Source organism: Pundamilia nyererei, unplaced genomic scaffold (genome assembly GCF_000239375.1).
Source record: "Pundamilia nyererei isolate P.nyererei 1_Seehausen unplaced genomic scaffold, PunNye1.0 scaffold00034, whole genome shotgun sequence".
Classification (NCBI taxonomy): domain Eukaryota; kingdom Metazoa; phylum Chordata; class Actinopteri; order Cichliformes; family Cichlidae; genus Pundamilia; species Pundamilia nyererei.
In genome coordinates this window covers 2,546,018-2,560,330 of record NW_005187435.1, presented here as the reverse complement: position 1 = coordinate 2,560,330, position 14,313 = coordinate 2,546,018, and the positions used below count along the sequence as shown (strand labels likewise).

Below are 14,313 nucleotides of genomic sequence, written 5' to 3'. Positions count from 1 at the left end.
AGTTCCATGACCTCCTATCCCAGACCACATCTCCCCTGAGTCAGCTGGACCCCTACACCAGTCGCTCCATGGACATGCTCCTTCCCCTGACCGAGTCAGATCGGAGGCGAAGAGGAGTCGACCAAGACTGTAGTGTATCTCTGCGTTCTTATAGCGAGAGGCCACGTTCTGTAGTGAGTGCCACCTTCTTTTACCTAAATGCTTTTCTCCAACAATGTCTGTAGCTTTCAGCAGATGCAGGAGCACAATCAGGCACAAAGAAATGACAAAGATGCAAAGAAAACAGCCTGTTCTCTGTTTCCGCACACAGAAAACCATTGACAATAAGTCAGTCAGATTAATTGCAAGCCTTTTCTACAAACCCTTGTTTGACCTTCAATCTAACATACATAGTATTTACAGTATATTTAGTCTTTCTAGCCATAGGTTTGACATCATTTGTCTTATCCAGTGTCTAACATTTGGGTTTTTCTTGGTACTGAGGCTCATATTGTTTCCTGCTTGTTATCAAGTGGAAATAACTTTGGGGGTATTGGTATTTCGTTTTAAATAATCACATCACTCTGACCTCTTCTTTCTTTTTTAAATAAATAAAAGAAACAAATAAATAAATGCTGCCGAAATTTAAATGTGTTGTGCTGGTCCGGATGTAAAATGAAGTTTTGCATTGAAGGGTGGATGTGCAGAGTGATTGATTAAAGCAAAATGTAACTAGAACCAGTGAAAAAAGAAGAGGTGCATTCAAGGTTGTTGGGTTTTTATTTGTATTTTTGCTGCGTAGCCAGGTCTAAGCAGAGATGTTCAGACATCCTTCCACTCAGCCACCTCCTACAGCTCTTGCTTAGTCCTTAATCTTGGAGATATATAAACTCTCCAGTATGTCCTGGGTCTGCCTGAGGCTCTCCTCTTGATTAGACATACCTGATGAACCTCAACTAGGAGATGTCCTGGAGATATCCTGATCAGCTCATACCACCTTGTGGCTCTAATCTTAAGGATGTGCTCAGATGTACGTAGAAAATACAGTCGATGGAAAGTTTTGGAAACCCACATTTTGGAGCTGACATTTTGAATCAATATAGTTGGAAAACTCAATGTCATATTTAATCATCTGTCTGATATTTTCTCCCTGTCCAAATAAACATTTGAAGCACTGCTGATTCTTAATGAACAAAAACTTGAGTTTATTTCTTATATATGTGTAATTTTAGCTAATTAAGCTAATCTTAACTTCCATTAAGTCCCCAAACTGATAAATAGAATATAGAAAATATGTGTAAAATATAAAAAAATAAATTGATGATCATTGTGATGAAGTAGTCTAAGGAAGAAAAAACAAAAAAGACATGAAGTGCCATTGAGCATTTTTTTTTTTTTTAAATCTTTGTAGACTATTGTTTCTTCTTTAAGAGAAGAAACCAAGAATAACACAGTGATCAAATCTTAGCATTTGTTAAAGGTCAAACTACAACACAAACAGTGAAGCTGGCATAGCTGCTTTCTGACTCACTGAGGCCAATCTGGAAGCACACGGGAGCGTCCACAAATAAGGAAAGGGAATATGGTACCACTGCTGTATAAAAATCAATACTTACAATTTCCATAAAATCTTAGTGTGTAATGATCATCATAAGTATATTTTACTCTGACAGTGATTCATGAAAGCACTGAGCACAGCCTACACTGACCTTAAGGCCCAGCATGCATAATATTTATTAGTTTCCTAGTATAAAAGACTTGCATTAAACTGCTGACCAGACATCTGCCTTCACACTAATGTTCAGCGGTCAGAAACCCTTTTACCTTGCCAACTTGATGGATGCACAAATTAGTATTTGAAATGAGTGTGGTTACAAAGATCCTGCAAAACATTGAAAAAATAGCATTTTATCCCCTTTAATATCTACAAAAATTGAACACAAGGCAGAGAATATTTTGTTCTTGGATCAGTCTGTTCTCTTTATTGCATTTAGCAGCCTGTTCATTTGCATCTGCAGGACAGACACAGCGACCGGCATAAAGAGTCTCGTCTAAACCTCCGGCCGCCGAGCCACTCTGCTACCTATGCCACGGTCTCCGCCTGGCATCACCAGCCTGAGAAACTCATTCTGGACTCCTGCGGGTACGAGGCAACAGTAAGTCACTTTTACTGTCTTCAGCATAGATGCCAGAATATGCTGTAAATATGTTATAGATGGACTATTAAACACTATTAAACAAGAAATAGTGTAGAACACTTTTATTCAAATACATCCTGTGCTTGCGATGGCCCGTCTGTGTCTTTAGTTGACTTCGTTTGCCAGCACCAACTTTTAAATCATTTTTTAAATTGTGTTTTGACTCTTTCCTCTAGTATCTAGGATCATTGATAATCAGGGATCTACGAGGGATTGAGTCCACACAAGATGCCTGTGCAAAAATTAGGGTAAGTATTTATCAATGTCCTTCTAAGAGCAAATGTAAAAGCCATCGTGGTAACACCCAACGCTGACGCGTGGTTGGGGAGAGAGCTATAACTTTATGTATAGAATAACCAGTTAAACATACTTTTTTTTTTAAATTTGAAAAAATTGGTGGTATTTTCCCAAAATAAGGTTTAAAAAGCCTTTTTTTTTTTTCTTACAGGTTCTTGCCGGTTGTTTTTTTTTTTTACTACTTTAATTTACATTGTGGGCAAACACCGTGCTAGTTCATGCCATCAATCAAATAATAAATAAATTTTTAAGTCCACTAAAATACAATAAAGTAACAACTAGATGTATCTGGCAGCAAACAGCTGAAACTAAACCTTTAACTTGCTTTCATGTGAGCAGCAATACTGTTGGTTCATGATCTGTGTTCAGGTTATTATAAAGGAGATGATAAAGCATATTGGTTCAAAAGAGCCGAGGTTCGGGGGTTGGGAGGCAGTCATCTGCTGCGACTGGTGAAAACATGAGGGGAACAATTAACAATAACAATTAATAAACTCCCTGAAATAGGCAGTGATTTTTTTTTCTTTCTTCTCACTTATTCTTTTTGTATCTATTCCAGAAATCCAAGGACTCCAAAAAGGGTCCAGTTGTCATACTGTCCATTACCTATAGAGGTGTTAAGTTCATCGATGCAGCCACAAAGGTAATGGGAATTATTGATTATTGACCTGTCCAATGCAAACACTGCTGTCGACTTTCTCACTGTCCATTAGTGGTTGATTCCCATTTAGCGCTCACTTCATTCCTGTCTTCATTAGACTATAGTAGCAGAACATGAGATCAGGAACATCTCATGTGCCGCGCAAGACCCAGATGACCTCTGCACATTTGCATACATTACCAAGGATCTGAAGAGCGGCCACCACTTCTGTCATGTCTTCAGCACTGTGGAAGTGGTGAGTAACATCAGCCCTGTGATTGATTTAATAGAATTAGAACTATAAGCATAATACATTGTAATTATGGTAATATATTAAAGTAATCCACTATAGACAGCCCCATATTTTCATATCATTGTGGAACATTTTGCAAATTTTTGGGTAAATAAAGAAAGAAAACCAAAATGTCCCATTGTAGGACGTCTTATATCCTGCAGTTAAACCTGCCTTGAGCATCCTATGGATTATTTTCTTGATTGGCTCATCAAATAGCTTGGTTAAAGACCCACTCCTGCTATGCATGGCATTTCCATGCACAAGCACAAATTATGTTGTCATTTGAGTCGAAAGGTCTGTTAAAAGGTCAGCAGTGAGGTTTCATTTTTGGCAGCTCGACCACTGTGGGGGCACTTTAACTGCAGGGAAAAATTTTTTGTTTGTGGGTTTGTTTTTGTTTTTTTAATGAACTGCATTGAAAAAGATCTTTACAGGACCCAAAAAAACCACTGCTGAGCCTCGATTATTTATACTTCACACAGTTCCTCCATGCACAGAATGTCAGATTAAAAACTGCTTTAGCTTTTCTCTGTAAATGCATCATATTTAAACAAGAGCCTGTGGATAATTATACAAAGTAATTATCCTAAAAATGTGAAGAGCAGCGCTTTTGTGTGCTGCGAATTTGCTGAAAACAAGTGTTTGCTAACCAAATTGAATAGTGGTTAACTCAAAACAAATACTGTAACACGTTCAGAAGACTTTTTTAGTCCAAGCTTTGTAGCGTAACTAATACAAGGTGCTTAGTTGTGTTTTTTTATGGAAATTAAATGTTTACTGAGCACACAAGCAAAGTGCATAAAGATTTTGTCTTTGTTGTGTGCGGTCATTTAAAGTCAGCTGTTAAAAAGTTGTTTATGCCTGCTTTGCTTTTCGTCACATATTTCAGTACAATGAATCTTTATTTTCCACTCACACAGACACAGACCTACGAGATCATCCTAACGCTGGGACAGGCATTTGAGGTGGCTTATCAGATGGCGATTCAGTCCAGGGCGAGACACTACATGCCTCCTTCATCTCTGGGCTCTGAGGTCATAGACACCAAAACCAGCCGTCCTGTATCTCAGTCCTGGAGCAGCATGCGAAGATCAGCAGTGAGTACCAGCCTATAAAACCTTAAGAAAATCGTGGCGAATGTGTGCATCTCTGAGTGCATTTGAGTGGTGAGGTTGCTCTACACGTTAAAAGGAAAGCGGGTGTGAAGGAACATATTGTGCAGTCATACTTCAAAATAGGTAGACAGACCCTGTGACCCACTTTTTCTCCACTGCTGAACCCCTAATGGGCCACCTACAAAGGAGGATTTGCTGTGCGTGTGGCAGAAAGTGATGAGTCATTACTTTGCTCTGTGAGTCACTCCAATCAGAGGAGACTTTCTTTTTGTGCATATGTGAAGCGTGATGAATGATTCCTTTTATTTGTTGCTAACAGGGGGGTGGGAGGAGGTGTGTGATTTCCTCTGGGATTTTTCTAAGTTTGTGCACAGCCTCGTTGGTCAGAACCACCCGCTGCTTCCTCACTTCTGATTGAGTGTGCTGCATAAATGTTCAGGTATACCCTGAGCATTGATGTATTGACCTTTCAGGCTGCATATAGCATATGCATATAGCACTCAGTGATCACTGTCACCTGAGAGCGCTGCACAGCCACCGCTAGGAGCACGCACTCAGACACTGCTGGACCACTTGCTTATTCAGAGACACAAATCACATTGTTTTACTACCTGCCTGCAAGGATAATATATGGAGTGATCACAGAGCTGCATAATGAGCCTGCTGGTTGTTTAAGTTTTAGATGAGAAGAGTGGGGGCTGTCAGCTGCGATTTGTTTTAATACACTTCGCTGCTACCAAGTGAAGTGAAACAAAAACTGTGACAATCATGAAGGTTTCTTATGTATTTTACCTAAGAAGAGATTGACTGTTTGCTAAGCCCTGTCCTCTGTAGTTTGCATAAAGACAATATTTCCTAAAACAGAAAATATTTATCAACTGTTACTGTCAGGTTTTTTCCCCCTCTGGTTTTAAAACAAAAATATTGTAAAGGAATCTTAAGTATGCATCTCAAAATGAAAAAAAAAAAGTCCAGTGTATGCCCATTGGCCAGATTCATTAATGGCTGTTTCCCTTAAAGAAATCCAGTTGCGATTGGTCGGTGTATTTCTTACGCCAGGAAAAGCCCCACCCTACTATTATCATTAAAATACATAGTTATCAGAAATAATGCAGTGACTAAAACATATGTCATTAGATGACATGTATACATTACTGTTATTGGGTTAAATAGTACTCAATGACATGACATATTAGGAAACCAAAATATTTGAGTGTTTGCCCATTTAGTGTCAGAGCTTTGAAATAAAGCAGAAAATGGTAAACATAAGTGAAAACAACTGTTAAACCAGTGTGCTAAGACAGATTCAAAAGCTGCACACCTCTGGCTCAATTTCACAAACTTCGCCAGCTCATCATCTATGCACGAATATTTTTTTGTCGTGTCTAAAGCTAGCTAACCCTAGTATTTTATCTGTGCTGTGGATAGAATATTTCTAAAAATGCTTTACAAAGCTTCCACTGTTAATTAGCGTGATGATCAAATGTTGCTTACTTGAGTAACTTTAGCTGGAGTGTAAATGTGCCCATATTCAATAAAGAAAAGGGCCTAGCCAGTAATGTTAACCTTTGACAGACCCCAGGATGCACTCAGTATAGGAACAGTGCAAAGTGGATTTCTTAATAATGATGTATGTTCTTGAGTTTCTTGGCTTTGGGAATAAGTTTGTAATCTTTGGTGTGTTTGTTTGCTTTTTAAATTGGAATATAGGAACAACACTGATGCAACCTTCATAGCTGTTTCCAGTATATAATCGCTTCACCGGGATCACTGACAAATATTGATATGTGAATTTGAACAATTTATAGAAATACTGTTACCCTGGACAGTTAATTTCTCAAATCCGATGCATGCACAGTTATTGTAGGTTTGTAGGTACTAAACTAGTCTTCTGGGCATGCTGCTGATTTCTTTAAACAGTAAAAACACTCGTAAATGAATTCCTCACACTTTGCTCCATCTTTACTATAGCCACATGCACGCCACTTGAGCAAGTGGAGAAATCCAACGCTTCACAGACCTGCCATATGGAGGGCCAAAAATGACACAAGTATAAATAAATACTGCCATGCCTAGCTGGAGCTACTAAGCTATAATTGGACCGTCAGTATTCATGGACAGGGTTAAGTAAACAGTCAATGACAAGAAAACTCAAAGATGCTGAGAAATTTGCCCTCTTGAGCTTTAAGGACAGATAATGAACTGCTCGTTCTGCTGCTTCTGGATTTCTACACTGTCTGTTTAGTGCATATAAATTCTCTGTCCCTCTGCGCTCTTCTTTTTTTTAACATGTCTTTATTCTTGTCTTCTTGGTCCTCCTGCTTCCCAGGGTGCCCCTCTGCTCGAATGCCGCTGCTGTCACTGTCACACGTGTACTACCCACCGTCCTTCCTTCCTCCCGTTGCACTCTGTTAGCCCTGGAGTCCAGGTCCTTCTCTTTCCTTTCCTCTATTCAATCCTTAATCATGCATCTTCTTACACACAATTCCCTCTCCTCTTTATTTTTCTTGCATCTGAGTGCTTCGGTGCACCTCGCCTCCACGTTGTGTGGTTATTAGTATTTCAACCATGAACCTCATCCTTTTATTTTCCCATCTCTCATCTTCATCTTACATTTTAGTGTTAAAATGCAATTAGCTCTGTGGTTGGAGCGACTCATTGATGTGATTTACCGTCTTTATATGAAGACTGTTGGCTAAATTATGCCAGTGTGGGTTTAGCCCATTGCGTCAATAACATGATGGCTGAAGTTGTTTCTGCTCGATGGTTTTAAACTGTTTTTAAGATATTTTCAACTGAAGGTGTCTTTCATAAGCAGGAAATTTCAGATTGCCAAACGCCTACGTTGAGATTTTTTTCAAGCTAATTAAAAGTCAAATGTATTTCTAAGTAAATTACTCAGCGTAATGCATGTAGAATTATGTGTCTTTGCCGTTTGTGCTATGACAGTAGCCAATGGTGTAGAGCATGGTGCTTTTGAACTACTAATCAGCGTATGTTTTAACTCCCAGAGGGTCGTATTGTTGGTTTTACTGCCGCTGCTTATACAGGCTGAGGGTCTTTTCTGTCAGACATCATCCATGTTGTGGATTGAGCCCTGAGTGTCTGTGATTATAACATGATCACTGGACTGTACCTCTAATCCACATGCACGTGTGTGAGCTGAGGACTTGTCAGTGTGGCGCAATGGCCACCACTGCCACACGTCTCACGCCCTCCTCTCGTCCCTCCTCCCTCCCTCCCCCGGCAGATCGACCCCCTGGAGATGGACCCAGACATGCAGTCCCTGGGCAGCACCACCTGGCTCTTGGACCAGCGGGACGCCAACAGGCGCCCTGTCAGCACCAAGTACGAGACCACCATATTCTGAGGCCGGACTCCCACAGCCGCCCCTCTGCACCCCCCTGTATTTTCCTCTGCCCCTGCATCCGGTTCTCTATTTATCTCTCACACTCACACATATATACATGTGAGCCCCGTGCCTTCTCACTGTGATGGTATAGCATCCCTCAGGGCTGCCTACTCCTGCACCCTCCTTTGCCCTGCCCAGCGACCCAAACCAACCTCCTACCTGCCATGACAAACACTCCTGCGGCTCCCCCATGCCTCCCCAACACCCCCTGGCAGCCTCCGTCGCCTGTTGCTGCTACAGCCAATGGCGGAGCTCTGGAACGGATGATCCTGGACTGATCTCATTTTACAGTGGCCCCGCTCTCTCAACCAAACTGCCTCTTCCTCCTCATCCTCCTCTTCCTGACAACTTGCATCTGCCTCCAAATCCCCGATAGCTCCCAGAGGTTGCATCTTTATTATTCTTCCTCTTTCAAGCCATTTTTTTTTTTTTAAAGTGATTCTCCACAGACAAAACAGGCATGCTCATTTTTTCTCTTGCTCTGTCTAGACTTCACACTGGCTAAAGGCAAGTTGAAGTATTTCCAGAAGTGTTGAGTTTATATTATTTTAAAAATGGTTTTCTGTTAGACGTTTTGGGAAATATGTCTAGCAGAGAATTACGTGAGGATATTGACAGCAGTCTCACAGGTGTATAGTTAATATAAAGCTGAAACAGAAATCACACAGGCTACATATCTCAATAAGCACATTCACCAAAGCATTCTCCCACTGATTATTGACAAATTTCAGCTATTTAACAAATAGCTAAAGAAACGGTCTAATATTATTAGATAGGTTAGATTATAAGTATACTGCACGTTTTAGTTTTCACACCAGCCTAGACACAGGCGACCCCTCCTCTCCCACCCTGGCAACCTCCAGTTACTAGGGGGAAAAAAAGTGTAATGGTTGCTGAGGTTATTGGGGTCACTGTGAAATTGGTTGCTAAAGCCCATCGTGCAACTTTCCTTGCGATTGTTTTGGTTTCCAGCAGATTGCCACTGGTGCCCGTTGTTCACATGGAAGATCCCAACTCATCTGCAAACACTTGCTAATTATGCACAGAGTGGCCATTCATTTTCAAAGTAAAAGGTGCTGTTGAAATGTGTTGCTTGCATGAAAAGAGCAATTTTTACTTTTGAAGGTGAACAGTCTCCAGTTTTAGTCTGCAGTGCACTTCCTAAGGTTTCACTACCACTCGGGAAGTAGCTGTGGCAAGTGTTTATAGACAAGTCACCCTCCTTGATGTAAAGTACAGGTGAACTTGCAGTCTTGACAACCAGTGCAATCACAAGCAAGTTTTTGATGCAGCTCCATTTTAGCAACCAAGTTCACCCAGCAGCAGCCAGAAATCTCCGCAACTAGTCGGGGATTAAATATTTTCCACTAACGACCCGTGGTTGCCAGGGGGACCAGTCTCTAGGCCTGTGTGACTGAGGCCTAACTGAGATGTGGGTTTTTTTTCCAACCTAGCTTTTGTTTTTCCATTCAGTTTAAGTTAACTATAACAACCTCAGTCCACATCCCAAATTTCAAAGTTCCTCCCATCAGGGTCCACAGATTAGGAACCGCTGGGTTAAACAAGCCACATCGTTAGGGAGCTTTAGTGTTGCTGATTGTGTTTCATTTTCTAAAGGCAGGTTAGCTAGTTATAAGATTGTATGCCAAACAGATTAAAGCATTTCTACTTAGTTTATCCCAAAAGTTGGTAAATGTCTGTGTTATAGCAACCAAAACGAAAAACACAACCAAAAAAAGAATGGCTTAAATAAATTCATACAATAAAAATAAAATAAAAGCAAAAACTACTGAAAAGAAAGTTACATTTTCAGTTCAGTATCGGTTCTTGTGGCAGCTGAGCTTAATTAAGCAGGTGCTGTGCTACCTGTAAATCCAGTCAGCTCCATATTAAATGTACAGTTGTGTCCCCTTGCATAATTCCCAGCAAGCATATTCTCCAAAATGTTAACTTTTTCTTTATTGTGTCTTTTTGGTATCACACAGATAGATTTCAAGTCTGTAGCTTATATTTAGTTTTTTTTTTAAAATTATTATTATTAACATATCTTTTTCATTTACACAATTGTTTGGTTGTTTTGCCTCTCGACAGTTATAATTTTTTTTTCTTTCTCCATCTGTAGCCTGTCCTGTCTTACCAGGCATCTACCACTGTGAAGCACTATGAGGAGGCTGCTTTGATAGCATGGGATGCAAGATGGACAATTAATCAATGAAAGACAAAACAGCAACATGCAGCAAACAACTTGTGTTTTCTTTTTGTTGTTGTTGGGGTTTTTTCTACGCATTTGTACAATACTCATAGAAAGACCACAAGGAATCGGTCACGAATCTAATCACTGATGTCTGGACTCAAAACGGACCAAAAACTGAGACCTCGTAAACTCACACAAATACACACATACACACCCAGAAGGACAATATCAAGGACAACAGCCTTACTTCATTACGGTTATCTATAATCAACTAAAATCCCCTAACCTGCCCGAACACCACCACCCAACAACTGCACGCCTCCACCCTGCTTCTAAAAGACTTTAAAGGCAAAAAAGAAAAGAAAAAAAGGCAACACTTCTTATTTCCTGCTGTATTTAAACTGACTGTGACTAGCTGGGATGACGTTGATGCAGAGATGGTACAGTTTTTGTCAGGATGAGTCTTTGCTCTGGCCTTGTACTGCCCAGTGCCTCTCAGCAGTCGTGGTAGCACTGAGAGCCTGAAAATCACAGCTTCTTCTTATTGTCAGTTTAAACAAAGAAAAAAAAATGAAAAGGAACACTGTGTTTAAAAACATGGCACTATCCCTTTTAAGACCTTGTTTTCTTTTTTTCTTATGGTGCAAATTTGACATTCGTGGATTTTTGTGATACTTTTTGATAGACGGGGCATAACTGAAATGTGGGTTGGGGGGAATGATTACGAAGGGATTGTAAAGAATCCCAACATTACTACCAGAGGCAAAAAAAAAACCATAAACAAAACGTAAACAAAGTTTAAAAAAGAATATTGGGTGTATTAATGAGCCTCTAGCACAATCTGATGCACATATCCCGTCATAGCATCTTATTATCATGATTACTTGAGTAGGTATCCATGCTGTTTCACTCCAGTTTAGAATTAGGTACAGTACATGCAAAGTGTGTTACTTTGAGGGGGTGAAAAGATTTTATTCCACTACATTAAAAGAGCCAAATCTAAATGTTGCTCTGGTGTCGTGTTAATGCGAGTGGATTTGTAATGCTGAGAGCGTGGTACCATTTTTGTTTTTCTTAAAAGATTTTCCTCCTGCACTGTGACTGAAAAAAAAAGGTCGTCGTGAAGTCGACACATATCTGTGGGTTCTCCCCTGTGTGCACTACCTGCTGTGCGTGCTGTATGCCTTGTTTCTGTCTGTCCTCATGGGAGTTTGGACTCTTACATCACTGGCCACTGTCCTTGTTTTTTGTGTGCTGCGGGAGAAGTGAAGGATTGAGCTCGTGGAGGCTGACTGATTTTATTTTTTTTATTACGGTGTAACCGGCCTGCGTGCGGTACCGTGGCTGTGTCATTGCCACTCTGTTTCTGACTGTTAACTGTTAGCTTCCACTGACGATTGCATGTTGGCAGTGTGTTTGTGTTTTCGTACCCTTTGATGCACTTGGCCTGAGCAGTCTCTCTGTATGTACCGTAGCAGTGTCTCGTCTCCTCTCACTCACCTGCCATTCGCTTTTTACGTTCCCTCTCCCCGTCACACGCCAACTCAGCGCTTCACCCTCATTTCGTTTTGCCATCGTCGTCCAACATTTTGTCACGTATGTTCTCCCATTCTGTGTGTCACCGAAACAACCTGCTCTATTATGGATGCACAATATAAAAGCATTACACTTAAATGAGCAGCAAGCTATTTAAAGCAAGTTTTGGTGGCATGATATCGCTGTGCATGTAACCGCTCTTTTTAACATTGGTGTTTTCCTTGTGTAGCTCGCCCCAGCGTTCAAGTTTCCGGATACCAAGCTGTGAGTTGAAGGGGAGCAGCCGATGCGAGTGTGTTTGTGTGTGTTGAGTTATAGCGGGCAGAGCAGTGTGAAAGAGCTAGAGAGAAACTGAGAGGTAAGCCTTATGCAATGTGCAGGGCCAAACCAGCGCTTACTCTGACATTTAGATCTCACTCCGTATATCCCCTGCTCCTCCACTGCCCCTGAGATGAATCCCAACACAGACTAAAAGGTAAACCGGTAGTCCCACATCACTGGCTAAACAGGACCTGTGTATCACTCCTGTCTTGAGAAAGGTCACTCAGAAAGGTCAAGTCTATTTCCTGGCCTCCGTGACTTTCTGATCATGTTATGTAGGTACTGTAATGTTTAGAGCACTGTAGACTATTAATGATATAGACCATTAATGAGCATTTCTATTGATTCAGGTCTATTGAAAATGTGGGAATTATTATTAAAGGGTAACAAAATGTAGAGGAAAAGAAAAAAACTGTACCAGCATACAATGCTTTGCCCATGTTTCTGGACAGAGTATGGTTTGTCAATGAAAATGTGATACTGTTTCAAATTTCAAAGCAATATTATATTAATGACATTAAATAATACAAAGACTAAAGAATCCCTCTCACGTCTGTTGTCAGCATTGATTTCTTTTATATGGCTGAGTAGTTAAAAGCAGAAACATTACACCAGCTGTTTAAAATTTAAAGTGACAAATACAACAAACATGGTAATTAATGTACAATTATACTTTCACTCTTTCTCCTGCCAAAGAGATTAGTGGGTGGTGCAACTTTTTATTCTAAACAAACGATTAGCCCCCAGTCTCTGTTTCTCTCATGTCTCCAACTGCATTCAAGTCAGAGCCAAGCATCCAGGTGCCTGGTGAAAACACACACACACACACACACACACACACACACACACACACACACACACACACACACACACATCAGTATTCAACACAGTAAACGTAGCATTTGCACAACATGAAGAAACATTTTTCTGTCAGGTATATGTTTATCAGTTCTGTTGGGACGTATAGCAAAGTCAAAGTTAAATGAGAATTGCCTGTCCTTTTTTTGCATGTTTTTGCTAACCGTATGAATACAATTCTTCAAAACTGGCATTGTTTTAGAAATGTTTTATTTTAGCTACATTCCAGCTATGGGTGTACATTTAATTTAAATAGAAAATGAAAAGCTGACTCTTTAAAATGCATGTTGGGTCATTCTGCATAGCTCTCAAACCTAACAGCTCAGTCACACTACAGTAAAGCAGGAAAAAAATTGCCCATGCTTTGTGTTTGAATCCATTCGTTTATTCAGTTTTTGCAACTGGAGACCGATTGACTATAGTTGTGGCGACCAAGTGGTCAACCAGAGGTTGAGCGTGCAGCACCCTAAACCTCTGGACAAGCACACTGGACTGCAAGACGACTGCATTGGTCACCGATAATCCCCAGAAAGTCAAATAATTGCCATTTAATTTATAAACGCAGACAGACTGGCAAACAATCTGAGTTAGTCTACTCCGATGAGTACAACCTGCCTGCTGTCCTGCGGCATTTGAAATTTTCACTCATTTATCACATTTAATTGCTGTATTTTCACAAACGCAATGTTACTGCGAACTTAACTCCAGTCAGCCACAAACTGATAGCAGACTGGCTGTGCTGCAGTCAGATTCCAACGTGATGCAATAATTTTGGTCGTGTCATGGTCTCCTACCACTGCTTTACCTAGTGTGACTGTAGCATGAAGTATTAGAAAGCAACAAAGCAACACTGGAAAAAGTTAATATAAACTTTATCTTTACTGAAATTGATTGACTGAATATAAAAGGTGGATGTAGATAGGGGTGGATGAATCTGATATTTGGATCTGCTACCAATGGGTCCTTCTGTTCAATTTAAATCTAGATTTTACTGAATTAATTTCATTTCTGTGTTTCATGAGTCAAAAGCATGGAAGCTAACATGGAGGAAGCTAAAAGCAAAGAAATAGGAGTTTATTTATGACTTATAAGTTAACTTATTTGCTGAAAAGCTCAGACTCGGATGCTTTCTCTATCAGCTTCTCTCTCTTGTTTGCTCACTCTCGCTGGTCCTCACTCTTGTTATGCTCAGTGTAACACTTGTTAAAAAGCTTTTATTGCATTACTACAGTAACATACAGTAACATGTTGTCAGCTCCATGTGGTATTATTTCATCTCATGTTTCTGTTATTGGCTTTACCCCACGCATGCATAAAAGGTGTGCTCACAGTGACAGCAGGTAAAGGAGAAGTTCATTTGAATTTCATTTATATGGCGCCAAATCACAGCAGTAGTAGCCTCGAGGCACTTTGAGAAGTGTCACTGTAAAATATGCAGTGGTCACTCGCAGAGCTAAAATAAGACTAA

The 14,313-nt window shown here is 40.3% G+C and overlaps 1 protein-coding gene across 6 annotated transcripts in view; it reads left to right on the top strand.

Annotated features, from left to right (window-relative positions):
* The window catches only part of anks1ab (ankyrin repeat and sterile alpha motif domain containing 1Ab), a 60,531-nt gene extending 46,274 nt beyond the window's left edge, over positions 1 to 14,257 (top strand). For 3 of the 6 annotated variants that reach the window (XM_005729738.2, XM_013910002.1, XM_005729741.2), the window contains 9 exons: positions 3 to 173; positions 1,998 to 2,135; positions 2,354 to 2,425; positions 3,034 to 3,117; positions 3,233 to 3,370; positions 4,330 to 4,506; positions 6,854 to 6,952; positions 7,775 to 7,872; positions 10,059 to 14,257. In XM_005729738.2, the coding sequence (XP_005729795.1) occupies positions 3 to 173; positions 1,998 to 2,135; positions 2,354 to 2,425; positions 3,034 to 3,117; positions 3,233 to 3,370; positions 4,330 to 4,506; positions 6,854 to 6,952; positions 7,775 to 7,872; positions 10,059 to 10,092 (1,011 nt within the window). In that variant the 3' untranslated portion in view covers positions 10,093 to 14,257. Of the gene's footprint in view, positions 1 to 2; positions 174 to 1,997; positions 2,136 to 2,353; positions 2,426 to 3,033; positions 3,118 to 3,232; positions 3,371 to 4,329; positions 4,507 to 6,853; positions 6,953 to 7,774; positions 9,702 to 10,058 lie in introns of those variants that run through there. The other 3 variants (XR_311646.2, XM_005729739.2, XM_013910003.1) reach the window with 3 other exon arrangements.
* The last annotated feature ends 56 nt before the right edge of the window (positions 14,258 to 14,313 follow it).